Here is a 20,470-nt window from a genome sequence, read left to right on the forward strand (position 1 = left end):
TGTTTACGTTTTAATTGTATATTTCAGTTAGTTTTCACTCTCTCCTGTTTTGGGACCGAGGTTTAGTAGCTCCGAAATCGGATTGTTTTTGAGGGTATATGCTCGTTTATATACCTCCACTCGAAAGTGTTAGCATCAAAATTGTACTGTACAGATAGAAAGAAATATTTTGGTGCGCACTTAAAGCATAAAACCGTGTAATTTAATTAACTAAAGGAATTAACTAAGGTGACTTCATTGCAATGCACACATATCGCGACATACATATACCTCATAATATACCTATGTACATACAGATATGCACGAACAAAGGAAACATTTTTATTGGTTCGGCGCATTACTAATGTTTACATTTAACGATTTCTGTGAAAGTGATAGCATAGTATACTATATTGCGTGCCCTTCATTGCGGCTACTGTTCGCAGTCCGTAGTCCCATATCTTCGCTACAAGATTGCTTTATTCCGTGACATCCGCTGAACAATAAGCCATGCACATATGTAGCTATCTAAAGAGCAAAATAAATAAATAAAACATCGTAAATGGACCCGCACAGAATATTTCAATCCGCTGATTTCCAATTCCCAATCCCATTTACCAATGCGGTTGCCAAATTTGCATGTGGCGAAGGGAAAAAAGGCAATCGAAGCGGTTTTCGATTTCCCAAGAAGTTGTACGTAGTAAGCGAGCATAATGGAATTTCCCCCTCCATAAAACCAGACAACTAGTTGCATCATCAGTTTCTCAGTAGCCGTCTATATTGTACATATGTACATATACCGAAACCCAGTTAACGACAATGCGTTTTAGCGCGAAATTTAACGTATCAATGTCAGAGACCAAACCCCACTTATGTAGCTCTGTGGCCAGCTACCTTGTTAACCTAGCTAATCGGTATCAAATGGTCTCAATGGTCGTCCCGTGCTTCACTTTTTATGGACCATTAGGTCACAATTCTTGAACTACTCTTAATGGACCACGAGTTTTTAGGATGTTCTATATTTTCGAAGTCTTATAAGATTTATTTTGTGTCATTAACACACAAATTATATATCAAAATCATAATCAGGTGTAGGATGGTTTTAAACATTTGAAACAGCAGTTTGTTAACTGGTTCCGGTTGCCCGGCTGCCATTTGAAAAACTATGAACTCTTTTTATATAAACTTATCTCGAATTTTTTGACATTTTTTTGGTTATTGTAATATATGAATGAATAAGCATTTATTCAACATTTTGCAATTCATTTAACCATTCTTTAAAATGTTATAGGTGTTATTTATAATTAAATAAATTGATTCATATTCATGCCTAACAAAATACATGGTACCTTGAAAATTTTACTAACATTTTTATTTGTAAATATACAACGTTTTGGCAATAAAAATTAATCAAATTCGAAACAAACGAAATCTTTTATTTTGGTATTTTTGGTTTATTATCTTTCGGAATCTATTCTAATGGGTGGAGGGATTATCCAAAATAATAAACCACCCAACCATATAATATGCACTGTTTGATTACATTATAATATCGAGTATTTGATTACATTATACATACATACATATATTGATTGAAACTGAATGGATATTTAAGTGTGGCAATGAATCAGTTTATTGTTATTGTTTTCTTAAGGGGTTATTCTATTATTAGGAATACTGCATATCGTATTGCGGGGCATCTGCAGAGTCCAATCCAGATTTTAGTTGCTCGAAATCGTAATTCCGAGTTGCAAGTGTTCCAAAACTCCGTTGTATGTACATATATTTTTTGCTGGAATAAATGTTTATTAAATTCGCTTGAAAACGGTTTCATCTGGCTCAACGCACATTTGCATGAACCGTACTTTATTTATATAAGCGAAAAGTCTGAATTTGACCGGTTTGGATTACATTTGATCGAGCTTTTAGTCGTTCAAACACCATAGGGAAAATAGTGTAGAAAGATTCAAGCCAGGTGCACTATAACAAAAACGTTCTTTACAGATATGCGATTGTGATAGAATGAGTCCCAGATCCCCGCTCAGGAACGCTCCCTTTGGAGTACACATCCTCCTCGCTGCTGTACTCTTTACACTAATTCAATCATCGAAACAGGTAACCCACATTTGTTTTTATCATTAAGAATATAATGAATATTGGGCTTATAATCGCGCGCAGACTAGTCGTAAAATCAATTCTCAAAACTGACTGGTAAATTATAATAGAAAAACTGCTGCTTTACCTCCACCGTGCATACAAATATTGAAAAGCGCGTGAATGAGCTAAAACAGATGCAAGGCAATTAAGAAATATATATATTTTCATAGTTATGGGTGGCAAATGACGTATTTAGCACACAAAATAAACTTTTAGTTTGAAAATGGTATATAAGGTCAGCAAAAAGAGATTAACTCCGACATTAGAGATAGCTAATATTCAGACTTCAACTGGTCGCTTTCTATTTTTACGCGCTGTAATGCAGCGTTTTAAACTGTTTTTACTATGAAATATATTCCTATTTCTAGGACTGCGTTTGGTATGGCGTGTGCAACACCAATGAATATATGCACAGTCAAAACTGTCCGTACAATGGAACAGCGAAGGAAATGGCAGCTGACGGACTGGAGTTGCTGAAGAAACGCTGTGGATTTCTGCTGGAGAACAGCGAAAACAAATTTTGCTGCGACAAGGCACAGGTATGAGTAATATTAGCTTTGGATACGCCTTACAATTATTATACAAATGACTTTTTCCTTCCAGGTGGAGCTTCTTAATAAGAATGTAGAGCTGGCAGGGAATTTCTTGGATCGATGTCCATCCTGCATGGAGAACTTGGTGCGGCACATCTGCCAATTCACCTGCTCCCCAAAGCAAGCTGAATTCATGCATGTGGTGGCCACGCAAAAAAATAAAAAAGGTACCTACTAGACCAGAATGATTTATTTGATATATCATACGTATTGCATGTTAAACCATGAATATCGACGTGTTGTATGTTTATGAATAATTATATATTCTTCATTTTTAGATGTTGATTACATAAGTTCTGTTGATTTGCATATATCGACGGAATACATCAACAAGACGTATAAATCGTGCTCTCAGGTACTATAGAATTTATTATAACAAATACATTATATATTCATCGAAATTATCTGTTTTATATAGGTTTCTGTACCACAAACAGGTCAATTAGCACTTGATTTAATGTGCGGATCTTACTCAGCATCTCGCTGCAATCCTACAAAATGGTTTAACTTTATGGGCGATGCCACTAATCCATATGTTCCTTTTCAAATTACCTACATTCAGCATGAGCCCAAATCAAATAGCGATAACTTTACGCCCCTGAATGTAACGACCGTTCCTTGTAACCAAGCGGTTAGCGTAAGTGTTCCATACTTGTTTAAACATAGCGTCTTCTTGTTGTAAAAAAAAAAATTTGTTTGCAGAGCAAACTACCTGCGTGCTCCTGCTCGGACTGCGACCAGTCCTGTCCCCAGAGTCCTCCGGAACCGCCCCGTCCAGAGCCCTTCAAAATTGTAGGACTCGACGCCTATTTCGTCATCATGGCAGCAGTATTCTTCGTTGGTGTTATAGTATTCCTAATGGGCTCGTTTCTATTTACACAAGGTTCGTCCATGGGTAAGTTTGAATTTACATTGAATAGTTCCGGATCATAATTTGTTGCGCACTTAAAAGTATACTTGCTGTTTGAATTCTTTACAAAAACACACCAAAACTCATAAGATTTTAGCCACATAGTATACTTTTTCGCATTATTTCTTCAAAGAATGATTATAAACTTTTAACATGACCGTCTTATAAGTATAAATTATTTCTTATCAGATGACAATTTCCAAGTGGATGGCAATGATGTTTCCGATGAAATGCCCTATAACGAAAACGATTCGTATTTTGAAAAACTTGGCGCCCACACCGAGACCTTCCTGGAAACATTTTTCACTAAATGGGGAACGTACTTTGCCAGCAATCCAGGCTTGACTTTGATTGCTGGAGCTTCCCTGGTTGTTATTCTGGGGTATGGCATTAACTTTATAGAAATCACAACGGATCCGGTTAAACTTTGGGCCTCGCCGAACTCAAAATCCAGACTGGAGAGAGAGTTTTTCGATACCAAGTTTTCGCCATTCTATAGGTTGGAACAGGTAAGCTTTTGGGATATAAGTTGTGATGGTATTGCTAAATCTATTTATTACTTTCTTGTAGATAATCATCAAAGCTGTTAACTTGCCACAGATTGTTCACAATACCTCAAACGGCCCCTACACCTTTGGTCCCGTGTTTGACAGGGACTTTCTAAGTGAAGTATTGGATTTGCAGGAGGGCATCAAGGAAATTAACGCAAATGGCACACAGTTAAAGGATATATGTTTTGCACCCTTGTCAGATGACGGGAGTAAAATCGATGGGTCCAAGTGCGTTGTCCAATCGATCTGGGGATACTTTGGCGATGACCGAGACAGATTGGATGACCACGATGAGGATAATGGATTCAACGTAAGTCAAAAATACTTCAATTGCTTTGCAATTAAACTCTATTCTGGCTTTGTTCATAGGTAACCTATTTGGATGCCCTATACGATTGCATTAGCAATCCCTACTTATGCCTAGCTCCCTATGGGGGTCCCGTAGATCCAGCTATAGCATTTGGTGGTTTCCTGCCCCCTGGAGCCCAACTGACTGGGAGCACGAAATTTGAGTTGGCCAACGCGCTCATTCTGACATTCCTGGTCAAAAATCACCACAACAAAACCGATTTGGAAAATGCTTTAACGTGGGAGAAGAAGTTTGTTGAGTATATGACCAACTATACGAAAAACAACATGTCGCAGCACATGGACATAGCCTTCACATCGGAGAGGTCGATAGAAGATGAGCTTAACAGGGAGTCCCAGTCCGATGTTCTGACCATTTTGGTGTCCTACCTAATTATGTTCATGTACATTGCGATTTCGCTGGGACACGTAAAGGAGTTCAAACGAGTGTTTATCGACAGTAAGATTACTCTTGGCATAGGCGGTGTCATTATCGTCTTGGCCTCAGTAGTGTCCTCCGTCGGCGTTTTTGGTTACATCGGTGTGCCGGCTACTCTGATTATTGTCGAGGTCATACCCTTTTTAGTATTAGCTGTCGGAGTGGATAACATTTTTATCCTAGTCCAAACTCACCAGCGCGATCAACGCAAACCCAATGAAACGCTTGAGCAGCAAATAGGCCGAATACTCGGCAAGGTTGGACCCAGTATGCTGCTCACTTCCTTGAGTGAAAGCTTTTGCTTCTTTCTCGGTGGCCTTTCTGATATGCCGGCCGTTAGGGCTTTTGCCCTATACGCGGGCGTAGCCCTAATCATTGACTTTTTATTGCAAATAACTTGTTTCGTAAGCTTATTTACTTTGGATACCAAGCGCAGGGAGGAAAATCGAATGGACATTTGTTGTTTCATCAAGGGAAAGAAAACGGATAGTATAACTAATAACGAGGGACTTTTGTTCAAATTTTTCAGTAGTGTTTACGTCCCATTTTTGATGAAGAAAATTGTGCGCGCTAGTGTAATGGTCATCTTTTTTGCGTGGCTGTGCTTCAGTATTGCCATTGCGCCAAGAATCGACATTGGGCTAGACCAAGAGTTGGCGATGCCGCAGGATAGTTTCGTATTGCATTATTTCCAATCGTTAAACGAGAATCTCAACATTGGTCCACCAGTGTACTTTGTCCTGAAAGGCGATCTAGCTTATACGAATAGTTCGGATCAGAATTTAGTGTGTGCAGGTCAATATTGCAACGATGACAGCGTCCTGACGCAGATATACTTAGCTAGTAGGCACTCCAACCAGACCTATATCGCTCGTCCAGCATCCAGTTGGATCGATGACTACTTTGATTGGGCAGCGGCAGCAACATCCTGTTGCAAATATCAAAAGGATACCGGAGACTTTTGCCCGCATCAGAGTGAGTTTTGTGAATCAATCGTCGAATACATCAAAAATATCTAATAATTTCTTTCATATTTCAGATACTTCGTGTTTGAAGTGTAATATTACGAAAAATTCACTTCTAAGGCCGGAGGCAAAGGAGTTTGAAAAGTATTTGCCATTTTTCCTCAAGGACAATCCGGATGACACGTGCGCAAAGGCCGGTCATGCCGCATATGGCGGTGCTGTTCGGTATTCCAACAGCCATGAAAGACTGAACATTGAGACGTCATATTTTATGGCCTACCACACCATACTAAAGTCCTCGTCGGACTATTTTCTGGCTTTAGAGTCGGCTAGGAAAATATCCGCAAATATCACGCAAATGTTGCAGGGCAGACTTATGTCCAATGGAGTTCCTATGGCATCGGCCCTTACGGTTGAAGTTTTTCCTTATTCAGTATTCTATGTGTTTTACGAACAATATCTAACCATGTGGTCGGATACGCTACAGAGCATGGGTATTTCAGTTCTTTCCATATTTGTTGTTACATTTGTTTTAATGGGCTTCGACGTTCATTCCGCATTAGTGGTTGTCATTACGATAACTATGATTGTTGTTAATTTAGGAGGCCTTATGTATTATTGGAACATTTCGTTGAACGCTGTTTCGTTAGTAAATCTTGTTATGGCTGTCGGAATATCTGTGGAATTCTGTTCGCACTTGGTGCACAGCTTCGCTACTTCAAAATCAGTCAGTCAAATTGATCGATCAGCAGATAGCTTATCGAAAATGGGCAGCTCCATTTTCTCCGGAATTACTTTAACCAAATTTGCGGGCATACTAGTGCTAGCTTTTGCCAAAAGTCAGATATTCCAAGTGTTTTATTTCCGCATGTACTTGGGAATAGTAGTAATTGGGGCGGCGCACGGGTTGATCTTTCTCCCCGTTCTATTAAGTTATATTGGTGAGTAGAGATAACTTCTAAGATCGCTTTCATACAACTTAATAATCTTTTGTTCCATCTTTCAGGGGCTCCTGTAAGTAACGCTAGATTAAGGTATCATAGCCAGGCGGCTGTTGAGCACGAGACAGCTCTAGCGGGAATACTATAAATCAATCCCATAGTTGTATTGTAATAATCTCAAAAATATTTTAAATGTTAACTGGTTAAGGTAATAAATAATAACAAATGAAAGTCGCGTTTGATATATTTTTTGTTAAACTTATTGTTATTTTTTCGCACCCAAAATAATAAAGACTCGAATACCAAAGAAATAATACGCCTTTCAACTTTTCAAAACTAACTGATTAATACATATTTTTGAAAAAATATTTTAAAAAAATGAGAACATCAGTACATTCTTTCAACAGTTTTGTACTTTATTTCATCTTGTTGGTATGTTTTTAACAAACGGCACGATCTCCTTAATCCATTCGATGGATATTTCCGTGACTTGGCGGAGAAACGTTTGTTCCGTCTGGACAACTTCGGTGAAGAGGATGTAGCTCGGCTTGTACTTCCCATGTAGAACGCTCGACGGATGGATTTTGGCCCTGATGTTACCGGAAACGGTTATGTAGAAACCATCGCGTTGCAGAACGGCAATGTTTTCAAAAAATCCATTTAAAATGCATTTCTTCAACATTTCAATGTCATCTGAACTATTCAGAGCCAAATGTAAACGCTCGCTTATTTCCGTCAATTGTCGACGGACATTTCGGGCATACGTTAAACTACGCAAGTTTAAATAGTTGTCATGGCACCACATCTAAAACAAATCAAATAATGTAATGATTACCAAACAAGGATGATTTAACGACGAAGCATTTACCTTTGGCTTTTCGGTTTTCGAAAACGCATTGAACACATTCAGTAGCGTCAAATGATCTCCATGCTTGGACTGAAACTTGGCGTGAGCTAATGCAGCCATTTCGTTTTTGTCGCTATTCGAGACGAAGACGTGATCGCTTGAGAGAACAGAAACGAGGCTTAGAATTTCCTCCATGCAGCCGAACGATGATGCAGTTAGCAGTAGCTTTGAATACTTTGGATCCAAGGGATATTGCACCATTTGCCGACCCAGCGGTGTTATGTATGAGACAGTTCCAGTCTTAATAGCTCCCAGGGCATCTAGACTCTTATACGCACTCCGCAGTCCTTCTTCAAGTGGCGGGTCTAGGAAGTCGAAATTGTTGCAGTCGATGTCCAGGGCTAGGAGCTGCAGCACCATTGACGTTGGGTTCGTTCTCAGGATTTCTGGCTGAGTTGCATCTGCAAAGGAGTCCATTTCCGCTTTTGTGTACGCTCTATAGCAAGTTCCATCTGCATCTCGACCTGCTCGTCCTGCTCTCTGCCAGGCTTGAGCCTTAGATATCCGAACTGACTTCAAGACATCGAGTCCGTCGGCGGTATTGAACGATTTCTCCTTCACGAATCCACAGTCAATCACACAGCGGATTCCCGGTATGGTGATCGACGTTTCCGCTATGTTTGTGGCCAATATTACTTTGCGTACGTTGGCTGGTGTCGGCACAAAGCACTCCAATTGCTTGCCCTGTGATAACTGAGCGTACAACGTGAATACGCGGAGATCCGTTGTTCCAGTCGTGTCAATCTGAAATAGTGAGCAACTTTTTTTTAATGATGTGCAATCTGTGGGGTGTATGAGGATAGACTCACCTTGGCAAGCTGGCGAATTTGTTGGGCCAATGACTCGATTTCCTCTTGTCCTGTTAGGAATATCAAAACGTCGTGGCTGTAATAATATTTATATACAAATTATCAAATGTGTTTAAACTCCATTATAGTACCTACTTTCTCGGAGTGGTGCGGTGTATGTGAAAGAGGGTAACCAGCACAGTGTGGACATAGTCCTCGTGTTCCTCTTTGGTGTGCATCACGCGGACCGGGTACGTTCTGCCCTCCAGGTACAAACCCTTGCAATTGAAGTACTTTCCGAAGTGATCGATATCCATCGTAGCAGAGGTAACCACTACCTTTAGGTTGCCCAACTTTTGCTTCCGCCTCTCCTTCTGGGCATCCTTGACTATCCCGAACAATAGGTCCGCATTCACGGTTCGTTCGTGAGCCTCGTCCAGAATAATCACAGAATATTTGAGCAGCAGTCGATCCTTAATAGACTCTCGCAGCAGAACGCCATCGGTAAGGAACCGAATCTTTGTGGCCTTTGAGGTGGCATCTTCGAATCGCACCGTATAGCCCACCGTGTCGCCAATGTTTCCGTTCAACTCCTGGGCTACGCGACGGGCAACTGTTATGGCCGCCACTCTGCGTGGCTGGGTGATTCCGATCATTCCGCTCTTGGCGTAACCAGCCTGCAGCAGGAACTGAGGTATTTGCGTGGTCTTGCCCGATCCCGTCTCACTCATGATCAGCACAGTGTCATTTAGTTCCAGTTCCTTTAGGATTCGCTGGCGGCAATTGAACACGGGCAGGGATCGCTGGTGTTGTTCAATTGTGGTTCTTTTGCTGGTCAATAGAATGGGAGTTATTGTTTGCTTGATTTGGGACAACTGCGTTTTCTTTTCCAGTATGGGACTGTTTGCCATGGCATCGTGCTTCCGCTTGATGGAGAATTTCACAGGCGATGGACCCCCAGCATCGTTTTTGCTGGTGGCAAAGTATTTGGAGTCCATTATTTACACTTTCGCAGCACGTTTCTTCAGAAGAAAAGTAAACAACCATATTTAAGTTTGCGCTGTCTTCAATCAATACATCAAAATGTAGATTTACATATATATATTATATATATGTATATATATTATTCTCACCTGTGCCACTTAGTTTTGTAATTTAATTAGTTCTCCTGTCCGGAAATATTTAATAAAAGTTTCAGACCAACGAAGAGAAGCAACAGGCGTGCGAGCTACAGCAGGGTTGCCAAGCTCACCGAAAATGGTATATACTAAAATCATTTATCGTTTTTATTTTTAATTTATAAAATTAATCATAAAATATTATAAAAATTATCATAAATGGAAAATATAACTCAACTTGATTAATTTCTTGACTAATTTTAAAACAATTACTTTTCTTTATTTTTTTTTGGGAAACTGTTTACCCCTCTGGGTGGTACATATTAATAGCAAAGCATTCAAAAATGTTGTTTTTTAATCACGCAATTTTTCATAAGTTTTTCCGAATCTCAATTAAAAAACTTTTAAACATTTCATTGACTTCATATTGTCTTTCTATGAAAAATTACTAGATTATAAAAATTGCATTTTCCTACAGTAAAACGTTTTTTTTTTTCTAAATAAAATAACAAAGATAAATTCAAAACAAATAGAGTAATGTTTTTTTTTTTATTTTTTAGATTTTCAGGGGAGAATTCCGTTTATGTTCTATAATTTCAGATATTTTAAAGTTCTCTTAATTCGGTCACACTATTTCAGTAGAACAACAAACTTGTGATTAAAAAACATTTGTTATCAGAAAAATTGTCAAAAACATGAAGTCTGAGAAACTGAAACGAAACTTTTGGGTCTCCGCCGAAATAGAGTGCATGCTAGACTTGATTAAGGAAGTGAATAACTGCCAAGGAGCCCTGTCCACGAGCACCACCCAGTACACCTTCATCCAAATTGCCAATCAGATGAAGAAAAGAGGTTTTCCAAACAAGTCGCCAACCCAAATCAGAAGAAAATGGTTTCAAATGAAGAGTGCTTATCTGTGTTACAAAAAGGGGAATGTTGATCGACTATTTCTAATACCCGAGAAATTCCGCAATGATATCGCTCGTTTCGTAGAAAGCGGCGAAAAAATTGGACGTTCCAACCTATCCACCATCTCAACTGGAACTCCGGCTGTAGCGCAACAAACTCAGGAAGGTTTGTATAATATAACTATATTGTTATTATTATCATGCAAAATATTTTTTTGTATTTTGCAGTACTCTCGGAGGAAGATTCGTCTCCCATGGATATGTTCCTGAATCAAATCCGTAAAAACAATAAAATGATTAATTCGGAGTTCTTTAAAATGGAGGAATCGTTACAGCAATTCGAGCAAAAATGCCAGTTTATTAGAGATAGAAATATTAATAAGCTAATCGATGGTTATTAGCTCCATAAATATAATTTTATAATTCTAGTTGTATAGTAAATCCAATAAAATGTAAACAAATCTGATGTCCCTTTTTATTTTTATGTCGTATCAAAAGCTTTAATCATTAAATATCAAATGCATTTAAAATTGTTTTAAAGGCACTTGCGCAATAAATGAGCATTTTATCACATATACAACTTCAACCCTCACAACTCAAGTAGTAAAAGCACTTTACTCTCATAAAAACAGGTTTTTTATGTTGTTTTGTGTATATATATACATTTGCATACGTATTTATGTGCCTTAGTTCTTAATGTCTCCATTTGCCACCGACACATAATATTTACTTTTGGAGTTTCATCTAAGTGGCTAAAATGGCCTTACAGCTTAAGTTCACAATAAATATTTGTATATTAACCGATCTGAGTTAAATTAAATCATTGCCAACTATTTAATTTATATTAAAAGTTAAAGGACCTAAGCTGCAGCCCAAAAGCTACTATTAGCTTCGAGAAACCGGCTCGAATGCGAAAAACGCTATTACTTAATTGCTCTGCAAATATACAAATAGAAATCATTGGTATGTACTATACATTTCTATGCACAAACTAGTTTTTATTTTTTTCTTTTAAGTGTACGTACGTATGAAATTCACTACAATTCAAATTTGGCAAAGAGTGTTTAAATGTATATACATTAAAATGATCCAAACTTCATAATTAACAGTTTAAGTGTCATATTTAAATTATTAATAAAAAGCAGCTTCTTAGCTTGCAGATTAACGTTGGTTGGTAATTTTTAACACCATGGCGTGAATTAATATACAGCTCCATTGTTATCAAGCTGTGTTCCTTTGTTGTCATTATATCTCGAGTACAATAGACCGAGAACCATATCGTTCCACATATAGAGTCTAAGTTCCAGCTCAACTCTTCTACCAACCCAGACCTTTTTCTCTTTTTTCGCTCTTTAATTGGCCATTGTTCGACGAACCTGTAAGCCTGGCTTACAGTGCGGAGTTGCCAGACCGCATACAGTCTTTAATTTAAACGCAGTTCTTGAGGAACAAAAATATAAAATAAATTATGAAGTCAGATGATGATATGTGTATAAAAACCTATTAAAGAGTATTCTAAAGCAATAGTTTTTAGTAAATATTTACAAACAAACCTTTACACACGAACCTGAACTAATTATTTTTATTTGAACCCTTTCATTACCTATTCAATATACGACTAGATGTCTTGCATTTTTCTTTGAATTTCCTTTTAGACAATTATGTTAGCTATTGTTTGGATCATATTACTGAGTAGCACCTTGTGTAAATGCCTGGACAATGGACTCGCCAAAACTCCTCCAATGGGATGGCTTTCGTGGGAGAGATTTCGATGCAACACGGACTGCGTGAACGATCCAGATAATTGCATTAGGTAAGTCTCTTGCCTGTAAAGTTTAACTTAGTTAACGTAAACCTTTATTTGCAGTGAAAATCTTTTTCAAACTATGACTGATATTGTCGTGGCGGATGGCTATGCATCTGTGGGCTATGAATACATAAATATCGACGATTGCTGGTTAGAAAAACACCGCAGTCATGACGGAAAATTGGTAGCTGACCGCAAACGCTTTCCCAACGGCATTAAAGCCTTATCTGATTATGTAAGTATAGAAATAAACTGATAGCTGTTCTCTATATAATTTGTATGTATACTTTGCCATTAAAGATTCACTCGAGAGGCCTCAAGTTTGGTATTTACGAGGACTACGGCAACTACACCTGTGCCGGATATCCGGGCATAATTGGTTACGAGGAGAAGGATGCTCTTCAATTCGCGGACTGGAATGTGGATTACGTGAAGCTAGACGGTTGCTATGCCCTGCCCTATGACATGGATCATGGCTACTCCACATTCGGAAGGCTTTTGAACAGCACAGGCAAATCGATGGTGTATTCTTGCAGCTGGCCAGTGTATCAGATATATGCCGGAATACAGCCGAACTACTCGGCCATCCAAACGCACTGCAACCTGTGGAGGAACTATGACGACATCCAGGACTCCTGGGCATCCGTGGAGAATATAATCGATTATTATGGTAACAATCAGGACTTAATAGCGCCCAACGCCGGTCCTGGGCACTGGAACGATCCAGACATGGTGGGTAAAATTTTTTTGTATACTTATAGAAGTTTATTTTCATCTTTTCCCATCTCTATTTCAGTTGATTATCGGAAATTTCGGACTGAGTTATGAGCAAGCGAAAACACAATTCGCAATTTGGTCGATTCTGGCCGCTCCGCTTTTAATGTCGGTTGACTTGAGAACGATTCGTCCGCAGTTTAAGCAAATTTTACAGAATCGGAAAATAATCGCTGTGGACCAGGATCCTCTTGGTATACAAGGGCGAAGGATTTATAAACATAAGGGCATTGAGATTTGGTCAAGACCGATTGGACCGCTCTACCAAAACTTTTACTCCTACGCAATTGCCTTCGTGAATAGAAGAACTGATGGAACGCCTTCCGATATCTCAGTTACTTTGAAAGAACTGGGTCTGATTAACTTTTCTGGCTACAGAGTGGAGGTAAATATATAACTGGGCTCTGTAATTCTTGAGTTCTTACTTTATCTATCATCCTTCAGGATCTTTACGAAAACGTTGACTACGGAGTTTTATATCCCAACACCAAAATCAAAGTGAAGGTAAATCCTTCGGGCGTGGTTATGCTAAAAGGAGAAGTTCAGTACCCTGTTGACTTGTAATACGGTTTGTTAGATGAGATCGCCTATGATAATATTATTTGATACTAATTTCACAATAAATTTTAATTCAACCCTTCCTGCGTAAGCGACTGACCATTTACATCCTAAAACAATATTCTAAAGTATAGGTTCAATATTAAATACTCACAATTTATAATGAATATTATTTCTGTGCCTCTACAAACCAATGTTTAGGTTTACATATATATCTAATAAAAGTAATAAAACTCAATGAGCGTTTTATGTATTGCAGTTCTTACTTAATTATTAAAATTTTTAGCAGTGACTTTTCAAAAAATATTGTTTAGGTTTTACGCATTAATATACATAATATTTCCAGAAAACGTATATAGAGGAAAATATAATCTCATAATATAACTTAATTGATTAACATAAAAACGAAATATATTTTTATATTTAACGATCTTTCCATTTGAAAACTGGAGAGGTCCGTTTTTTTTTTTGGTATTTTCTATGGCGCTTGGTATTTTAGGACGATGCAAACATGGTCATACCGCTGGGCGAAAAGTGAACAATTGAAGCTGTGAATTAATTGAATTGATAGCAATTGCTGCGCTTAGCAGAGGAGCCGCTTGACAATGCAGGTGTGATCCGCTGGCCGGGCGCCGCCGCACAGCAGCAGGATGCACTTTTCCATACCGGACACCCAGGAGCTGGGCTCCGCGCCCACCTACACGGCGTACAACATACACATCAACGGCATCCACCACTGCGTCCTGCGCTACAAACAGCTGCACTCGCTGAACGAGCAGCTGCGCAGGCACTGTGTGGGCGTCCCCTTGCCGCCCTTTCCACCCAAGCGCTTGCTGCCGCTCACCAGTGGCCAACTGGAGGCCCGTCGCAGCTCCCTGGAGCAGTACCTGCAGGCGGTGGGTCAGGACAACCGTCTGGCCCGCTCCGCCCACCTGCAGCAGTTCCTGCAGCGTGCCCAACTGGATACGGCTCTGGCGACGGGCCAGGTAGCCACCGATTGCGAGGAACAGCAGCTGGAGGTGCAGGTCTACACGAATCCTGCGGGCGAACGCATCCTGGTCAGTTGTTCGGTGCAGCAGAACGCTAGTGCGCTGCTTAAAAGCGTCTGCCGGGAGCTCCAGCTACCCGAGGAGCTGATGCGCTTCTTCTGCCTGTTCCTAGTGCGGCGGCAGAGGAAATCTGGCGACTTGCATCTGGTGCGTCGTCTCATGGACTTCGAGTCGCCGTATATAACGCGTCTGCAAGTACAGCCCTGCGAGCTGCTACTCCGTACCTGCTACTGGGACTCGAGTAGAGACGCCAAGCTGACCGGGAGCAAGGTGGCGTTGAACCTGCTCTACAACCAGACCGTGGCGGACGTGAACCGAGAGTGGGTTGTCATCTGTACGCCCGGCGAGGGTCGCCAATTGAACAGTCTGCAGCTGCAGGGTAGGGCGCGTGAGTACATGGACTTGGTGCGTCAGTTGCCTTCCTACGGATGCCTTCAGTTCGATGAGGCGCAAGTGGACTATCCGGAGCCGAACACAATGGCGCTAATCAGCATTGGCAACAAGGAGTTGGCACTGCGCACGGCACGTGGCGTTAAGATCTACGAGACGAAGTTCCGGGTGACCAGGATGCGGTCTTGGCGCGTCAGCGTCACACACAATACACTAGAATCGCGACTGCAACCCTCGCACCTTCAGCTGGCCTTTGAGTATCTGATTGGCAAGCAGACGCTGCGCTGGATAACCATTAACAGTGAGCAGGCCATGCTGATGTCCGTATGCCTGCAGGCCATGGTCGACGAGTTGTTGCAGCGAGGCGGTGGCGGCGGAAAGGATCACAACAGCGAAGAGGAGCAGGAGCTCAACGCAGTCACGTCGTCCTCATCAACGCCTAGCTCAACCTGTTCCACGTCGACGTGGGCATCCTCCTCCTGTTCTACGTCCACTGCGCCCACAACGCCGCCAGTTAGGTTTCTGTCCGAGGACTCGGCGCCCAAATCCAAGCCCAGGCTGACCACCTCGCGCACCTTCGGAGCCGTATTCTTCCGTAATGACGTGGTGGACAATGGCGCACGTGTGGCCAACGGGGCGTTTGAGGGCATCGGCGATGATGATCTATGAGTGTGCTAGAGGAATGCTTGCCGTGAGTTGCCAAAACGAGTCCTTTTTCTGAGGAAAAGGCGCGCCAAACTATTTAGAAAGCCACTGCAACTGTAGGTGCAGGAGCAGCTTTACTCATTCGACTAAGGTTGAAGATTTTATATGTGTGTAATAGAAAAGACTAATATCTCTGCTACTTGCAAGTGAACAAAGTGGGATTTGCGCGAATAAGTTTTATTGGATGAAGGCACTATAATGTGGTGTAACGAATTGAATGCTCAAGTTGAATGGCACGATTTACCATCATTATTTAGATCTACGTGTTGAACTATTGTAAATGATGTGTAAATGGAAACTGGACGGATACTTTTATCTCTTTTATCATTTCTTGTATTGTAATATATGTACGTGAAACTTTCTTTACTTTAGAGATAGTTGAAAATATGTTATGCATTTTACAAAAATAAATGTACTGATGACTATGGCATCTGGAACGAGTCCAACCGGATTTACCCGCAAAACACTAAACAATGAAATATGAATGTACATTCCCTTATCTGTTGACTCACTTCCAAATAAATGACAAAATGTTTTGACCTAAAATTTTAGCAAATATTGTTTTAAGGGCTTTAAAAATAATAAAATGACGTCAATTCAACGATGATCAGAAATCGTTGAATTCAATAAATAAAATTATTGGATAGTAAATTGGAAGCACAAAGTATGCATTTAAGTGTTATTAACGCAGAATAAAATAATAATTTCACATAAATAGCATTTAAACCAGAAAAAGCAATAAAAAAATGGTTGGAAATGCCTACCAAGAAGTAATAAACAAAATATTGATGCTGAAATTAGTTTTAATAATATTATCAATGTACATTTCCCTGGAGAATATAGTCAAACCACATAACATTTTACTTATTTCCTAAGAATATTTTCAAATTTATAAATTAAAATAAGCTCGGCTTAAATGACGTTAGGGGTATTCGCGACGGTAAGCGCTAAGTAACTAGAATTTTGGTATAATTTGTTGGTGTCTTTGGTACCATTGAGCCGCGGTCACACTGCGTCTGAAGAGAAAAGATTTGTACGGAATATAAATAAATTTTCGGCGATAAACAAGACAACTTGGAAAGATTAATTTTACACTAGCACCTGACAATATGGACCGCAATAACGGGTAAAGTATTTGGATAGCTGTGCACACACCCAAAAGTGTTACTTTCACTCGAAAATAACCTGTGTGCGTCAAGCGACAAAAGACTGTGTTTACACACATACGCACATCCACGGGTATATACATGGCATGTCTGTATGTATGTGCGATCTTCCTACCGATTAACCGTTACAGCTATTTTCTTATATATGAAAATGCGAATGAAATATTGAAAATATTTGGAAAAGAAACCTTCTTAGCATAATTAGTTTGATTAGCAGCATAATGGATGCCATATGATCTTACAAAATTAGGTATTTTAAATAGGGGGCTTAAGGATTTGTATTGAAGTTTACATCGGTTCATTTAGAGCTTCCTTAAAATGCTTAAATTAAAAAAAAAACTTTTGATCAAATAGGTCATTGTTTTAAACATTTTTTCTTCCAATACGGCACAACAAACACATTGAGGCGTGTAACAAATTTTTGATTCATGTTAAAAGACCAGAAGGAGATTGCAACACCCTATCGCTTTGCTTTCAGAAAATAGAAGACACCTACTTTTTTCACTCTATTAACTAAATATATTATCCTTTGCCTTATAGACGCTATCCCTACAACATAAGGCGGCAGAACAGCGGGCACAATGCGCCGCACAGCTACCATCACCACCACAACAACAACTCGGCGGCGGGGGCGTCCAATTCGCCGGGATACAATAACCACAGTGCCGGAAACTCTCCGTCCGTCGGTGGCCACAACAACAGCAATCCGCTGTACGCGTCCGCCGCCGGACAACAGCAGCAACAGCAACCACAGAGCCTGCCGATCTCGCAGCACGACGAGCTCATCCGATACATCCGGGAGGCATGGATCAAGGTGAGCAGCTTACTTGGATCCAGAAGGCCGCCCGTTTGTCACCCTGCTTCGCTTTTTGCACGCGGATACCAGGGACCGTGAACACTTGCTCGTTATTTAGACTTTGCATTCCGATCTTTTGTTTTGTGAAATGGGAAAGGATAACGAACTGCAATAGGAAATTAACAGTTTACTTCAAATTTTGATTTTTACACATTTTGCGCATTAAGACTTCCATTGGAAATATTTTGTAGGTGTGCAGAAGTATGCTAGAATGCGTAGACCAATGGAAGTGTCTATGCTACTTTTAGTTTAATAAAATAATTGAGGGTTTCAGAGGTTTCTTATGAAAATTGCCAATTTAGATTAAAGGACATTCCAGCCAACATCTAGTGCAAGATACGTTATGTAGTTTTTAAAGTATTCAAAAACTTTTTGAAGGTGAAAACCACTGAGGTTTGCGGTCCCCGGTCGAAATTGTCGGTTGCTCTTCATGCTTTGCTCTCTCTCCAGGTCTACGAACAGGGCCCACCTGTGCTGTACTGCAACGAATCCGATAATCAGCTGAAAAACTTCAAGCCATTCGATTTGGAGGAGTACTGGGGCCAGCGGCTGGTGCAGAACATTCACGTGACCACCACGCAGGCTGGTGGACACCAGTAGAAGCGGGAATCTTACAGCGGACAACGGCATGTGCTTCATGTGGTAACGAGTAATTAAATTATACATTTAAATGGGTGCCAGCTGCTCCCCCCGATTATTGACTAACTTCCATGCAATTGGGATCTACATTTATGTTTGTTTGCGAACTGCTTTGGACTATTGTGTGTGTAAAATACTATTAAAATCCACTGCCAGCTGAAAGGCAAACCATGTTTCAATAAAGCGTACATTGGCAAACGATTTTTAACCCTGGCACCCTGAATCTAGCTTGCTATTATGCATTTAAGTGTTGTGCATTAAGCGCGCTTAAAATTTGACCAGAACAACAATAAACAATCTAGAGCGTAGACAAATTAACAAAAATCCTGTGTTTTCATTTAAAATAATGGGTCTATAAAGGCAAACTATGCCTGCCTTCATGTGTTTGAAAATCGGTAAGGTAACTAAGAACAATTGAAATGTATAGAAGGCTTTGAAATTATATAGATTTGATGTACACAAGGAAGTCACAGCAGTAGCAGAAAAAATAATTACATTGAACAGGGGTTTCTCTTCTTAGCAAAATTCAAAATAAAATGTTTTAGTTTGAAGTAGACATAATAGTTAAGTGGCGGGAGATACTTTAAAAAAATGATCAAAACGAAAAAAAAACTATTTAAACTTCTTATGAAACTATTTGAACCTAGAAGTTCGCTTTTAAAAGTTTATTAAAAAGGTCCTTTCCTCACAAATATTTTCCAATTCAATTCACAAAGACGAAATAAGCAGACCGAAGCGAAAACACTGCGTTTTTGTACTGAACGGCATTTCGTGGGTTTATAAAAGTAACTTTTATTTCTCTCACTGTTTACATCGAACCGCTGCAGTTGTCGTTTCAGCACATTAATCAAAAGGAGTCCTTAGACCATCTTGCGCAGCAGACGGTTGATCTGGTCCTCGCGGTTACCAAAGTCACCACCGTTGACATAATGGTTAGCCTTCTTGCGCCAGCCGCCGGTGGGGGTGTTGAGCTTGAAGGGCCACAGGAAGTTGGAGGCGTACTTGAAGTTGGGCCCCACGGTGAAGATCTCGTGGACGAGGTCCTCAACGCACTGAATGCTGTGCGCCTGACGCAGCTTCCTCTCGATCACGAAGTTGTCGGTGATTGGCACACGCTGGCGGCTGTGCTTCACGAATCCACGCTTGTAGATCAGCTCCCGCACGGACTTCAGATTGGGGTAGCCCCAGGTGATGTAGGGCTCGGCAATGCGGAGCATGTTGATGGTGGCCTTGTTCAGCTTGATGAACACACCGTTGTTGATCTGCCTCAGACGGAACAGCTGCAGAACCTTGCGGACCTTGGGAGCCACCTTGTTGATACTGTGGGCAATGGGATTGGGGCATGAATTGAAGTGGGTGGAGTGGATGGAGCATTACTAGACTCACCCGCGGATACGGACGACAAAGGCCAACTTAGCCTCGGCGGGCACGTAGAACTGGTTGCGCTTCTTGGCCAAGCGACGCAGCTTGATCTCGCGCTGCTCCGCCTTGATGTACTCATTCTGGTACTTCTCGGCGCGCACCAGGTTCTCCTTCTTGCGCAGAGCAATCACGGCGGCCTTCTTCAGGCGACGTTTCGACTCGGCCACTCGCTTGGAGATTTGTTTCTTGCTGAACTTCAGCTTGGATTCCGGCACAGCGGGCAGCTTTTTCGCTGCTGGCTTCTTGGCGACCGGGGCAGGCATCTGTGGGCGGCAGAAAACAGTTGCATTTGAGCGGTTTCCTTGCAGTTTCGGTTGTATTTTTATTGAAAATATCGCACTAACCTTTTACTAGTCACTGCACACGCTGGTAAAAGAAAGGGAAAGAAAGACCGGAAACGTGCTATACGCCAACTACGAGCTGTCAAATCGGTGCAACCCTGCTTTCAGTGTTGCGAAATGCGCGCCAGCGTGACACGCGCACCATCGCCCAACTGGTCA

The 20,470-nt window shown here is 40.7% G+C and overlaps 7 protein-coding genes across 11 annotated transcripts; 5 read left to right on the top strand and 2 right to left on the bottom strand.

The window, feature by feature from the left end:
- Positions 1–6: 6 nt before the first annotated feature.
- LOC122621638 (NPC intracellular cholesterol transporter 1) lies at positions 7–7,114 on the top strand. 4 transcript variants are annotated; one of them, XM_043799593.1, is made up of 12 exons: positions 7–228; positions 1,984–2,094; positions 2,505–2,675; positions 2,740–2,896; positions 3,008–3,084; positions 3,148–3,366; positions 3,432–3,624; positions 3,829–4,148; positions 4,210–4,500; positions 4,560–5,952; positions 6,017–6,883; positions 6,949–7,114. In XM_043799593.1, the coding sequence occupies exons 2-12, from the start codon at positions 2,002–2,004 to the stop codon at positions 7,029–7,031; spliced, it is 3,864 nt and encodes a 1,287-aa protein (XP_043655528.1). In that variant the 5' UTR covers positions 7–228; positions 1,984–2,001; the 3' UTR covers positions 7,032–7,114. The 4 variants fall into 4 exon arrangements, with proteins under 4 accessions (XP_043655528.1, XP_043655535.1, XP_043655513.1 ...); XM_043799600.1 differs by having other exon boundaries at positions 15–94; XM_043799578.1 differs by having other exon boundaries at positions 113–128.
- A 189-nt stretch (positions 7,115–7,303) lies between these two features.
- On the bottom strand, positions 7,304–9,825 carry LOC122622209 (ATP-dependent RNA helicase DHX33). The gene is made up of 5 exons (XM_043800480.1): positions 9,712–9,825; positions 8,735–9,600; positions 8,600–8,675; positions 7,752–8,534; positions 7,304–7,688 (listed from the first exon to the last, which is right to left on the bottom strand). The coding sequence occupies exons 2-5, from the start codon at positions 9,574–9,576 to the stop codon at positions 7,305–7,307; spliced, it is 2,085 nt and encodes a 694-aa protein (XP_043656415.1). The 5' UTR covers positions 9,577–9,600; positions 9,712–9,825; the 3' UTR covers position 7,304.
- Positions 9,826–10,328: 503 nt separating this feature from the next.
- On the top strand, positions 10,329–11,070 carry LOC122626421. Its single transcript, XM_043806677.1, has 2 exons — positions 10,329–10,770; positions 10,833–11,070. The coding sequence occupies exons 1-2, from the start codon at positions 10,392–10,394 to the stop codon at positions 11,003–11,005; spliced, it is 552 nt and encodes a 183-aa protein (XP_043662612.1). The 5' UTR covers positions 10,329–10,391; the 3' UTR covers positions 11,006–11,070.
- Positions 11,071–11,813: 743 nt separating this feature from the next.
- LOC122625951 (alpha-N-acetylgalactosaminidase) lies at positions 11,814–13,907 on the top strand. Of its 2 annotated transcripts, XM_043806021.1 has the most exons (6): positions 11,814–12,077; positions 12,260–12,417; positions 12,472–12,646; positions 12,712–13,143; positions 13,208–13,570; positions 13,630–13,907. In XM_043806021.1, the coding sequence occupies exons 2-6, from the start codon at positions 12,266–12,268 to the stop codon at positions 13,747–13,749; spliced, it is 1,242 nt and encodes a 413-aa protein (XP_043661956.1). In that variant the 5' UTR covers positions 11,814–12,077; positions 12,260–12,265; the 3' UTR covers positions 13,750–13,907. The 2 variants fall into 2 exon arrangements, with proteins under 2 accessions (XP_043661956.1, XP_043661955.1); XM_043806020.1 differs by lacking the exon at positions 11,814–12,077 and having other exon boundaries at positions 12,222–12,417.
- Positions 13,908–14,243: 336 nt separating this feature from the next.
- LOC122619995 (sorting nexin-17) lies at positions 14,244–16,433 on the top strand. Its single transcript, XM_043797252.1, has one exon. It carries the CDS (start codon positions 14,394–14,396, stop codon positions 15,849–15,851), a length of 1,458 nt encoding a protein of 485 aa, XP_043653187.1. The 5' UTR covers positions 14,244–14,393; the 3' UTR covers positions 15,852–16,433.
- Positions 16,434–16,750: 317 nt separating this feature from the next.
- On the top strand, positions 16,751–18,872 carry LOC122625897 (transcription factor mef2A). The gene is made up of 3 exons (XM_043805951.1): positions 16,751–17,013; positions 17,594–17,867; positions 18,360–18,872. Exons 1-3 carry the CDS (start codon positions 16,997–16,999, stop codon positions 18,507–18,509), a joined length of 441 nt encoding a protein of 146 aa, XP_043661886.1. The 5' UTR covers positions 16,751–16,996; the 3' UTR covers positions 18,510–18,872.
- Positions 18,873–19,320: 448 nt separating this feature from the next.
- LOC122611829 (60S ribosomal protein L7) lies at positions 19,321–20,453 on the bottom strand. The gene is made up of 3 exons (XM_043785171.1): positions 20,315–20,453; positions 19,935–20,233; positions 19,321–19,868 (listed from the first exon to the last, which is right to left on the bottom strand). Exons 2-3 carry the CDS (start codon positions 20,231–20,233, stop codon positions 19,409–19,411), a joined length of 759 nt encoding a protein of 252 aa, XP_043641106.1. The 5' UTR covers positions 20,315–20,453; the 3' UTR covers positions 19,321–19,408.
- Positions 20,454–20,470: the final 17 nt, after the last annotated feature.

This window comes from Drosophila teissieri, chromosome 2L (assembly GCF_016746235.2).
Source record: "Drosophila teissieri strain GT53w chromosome 2L, Prin_Dtei_1.1, whole genome shotgun sequence".
NCBI lineage: Eukaryota > Metazoa > Arthropoda > Insecta > Diptera > Drosophilidae > Drosophila > Drosophila teissieri.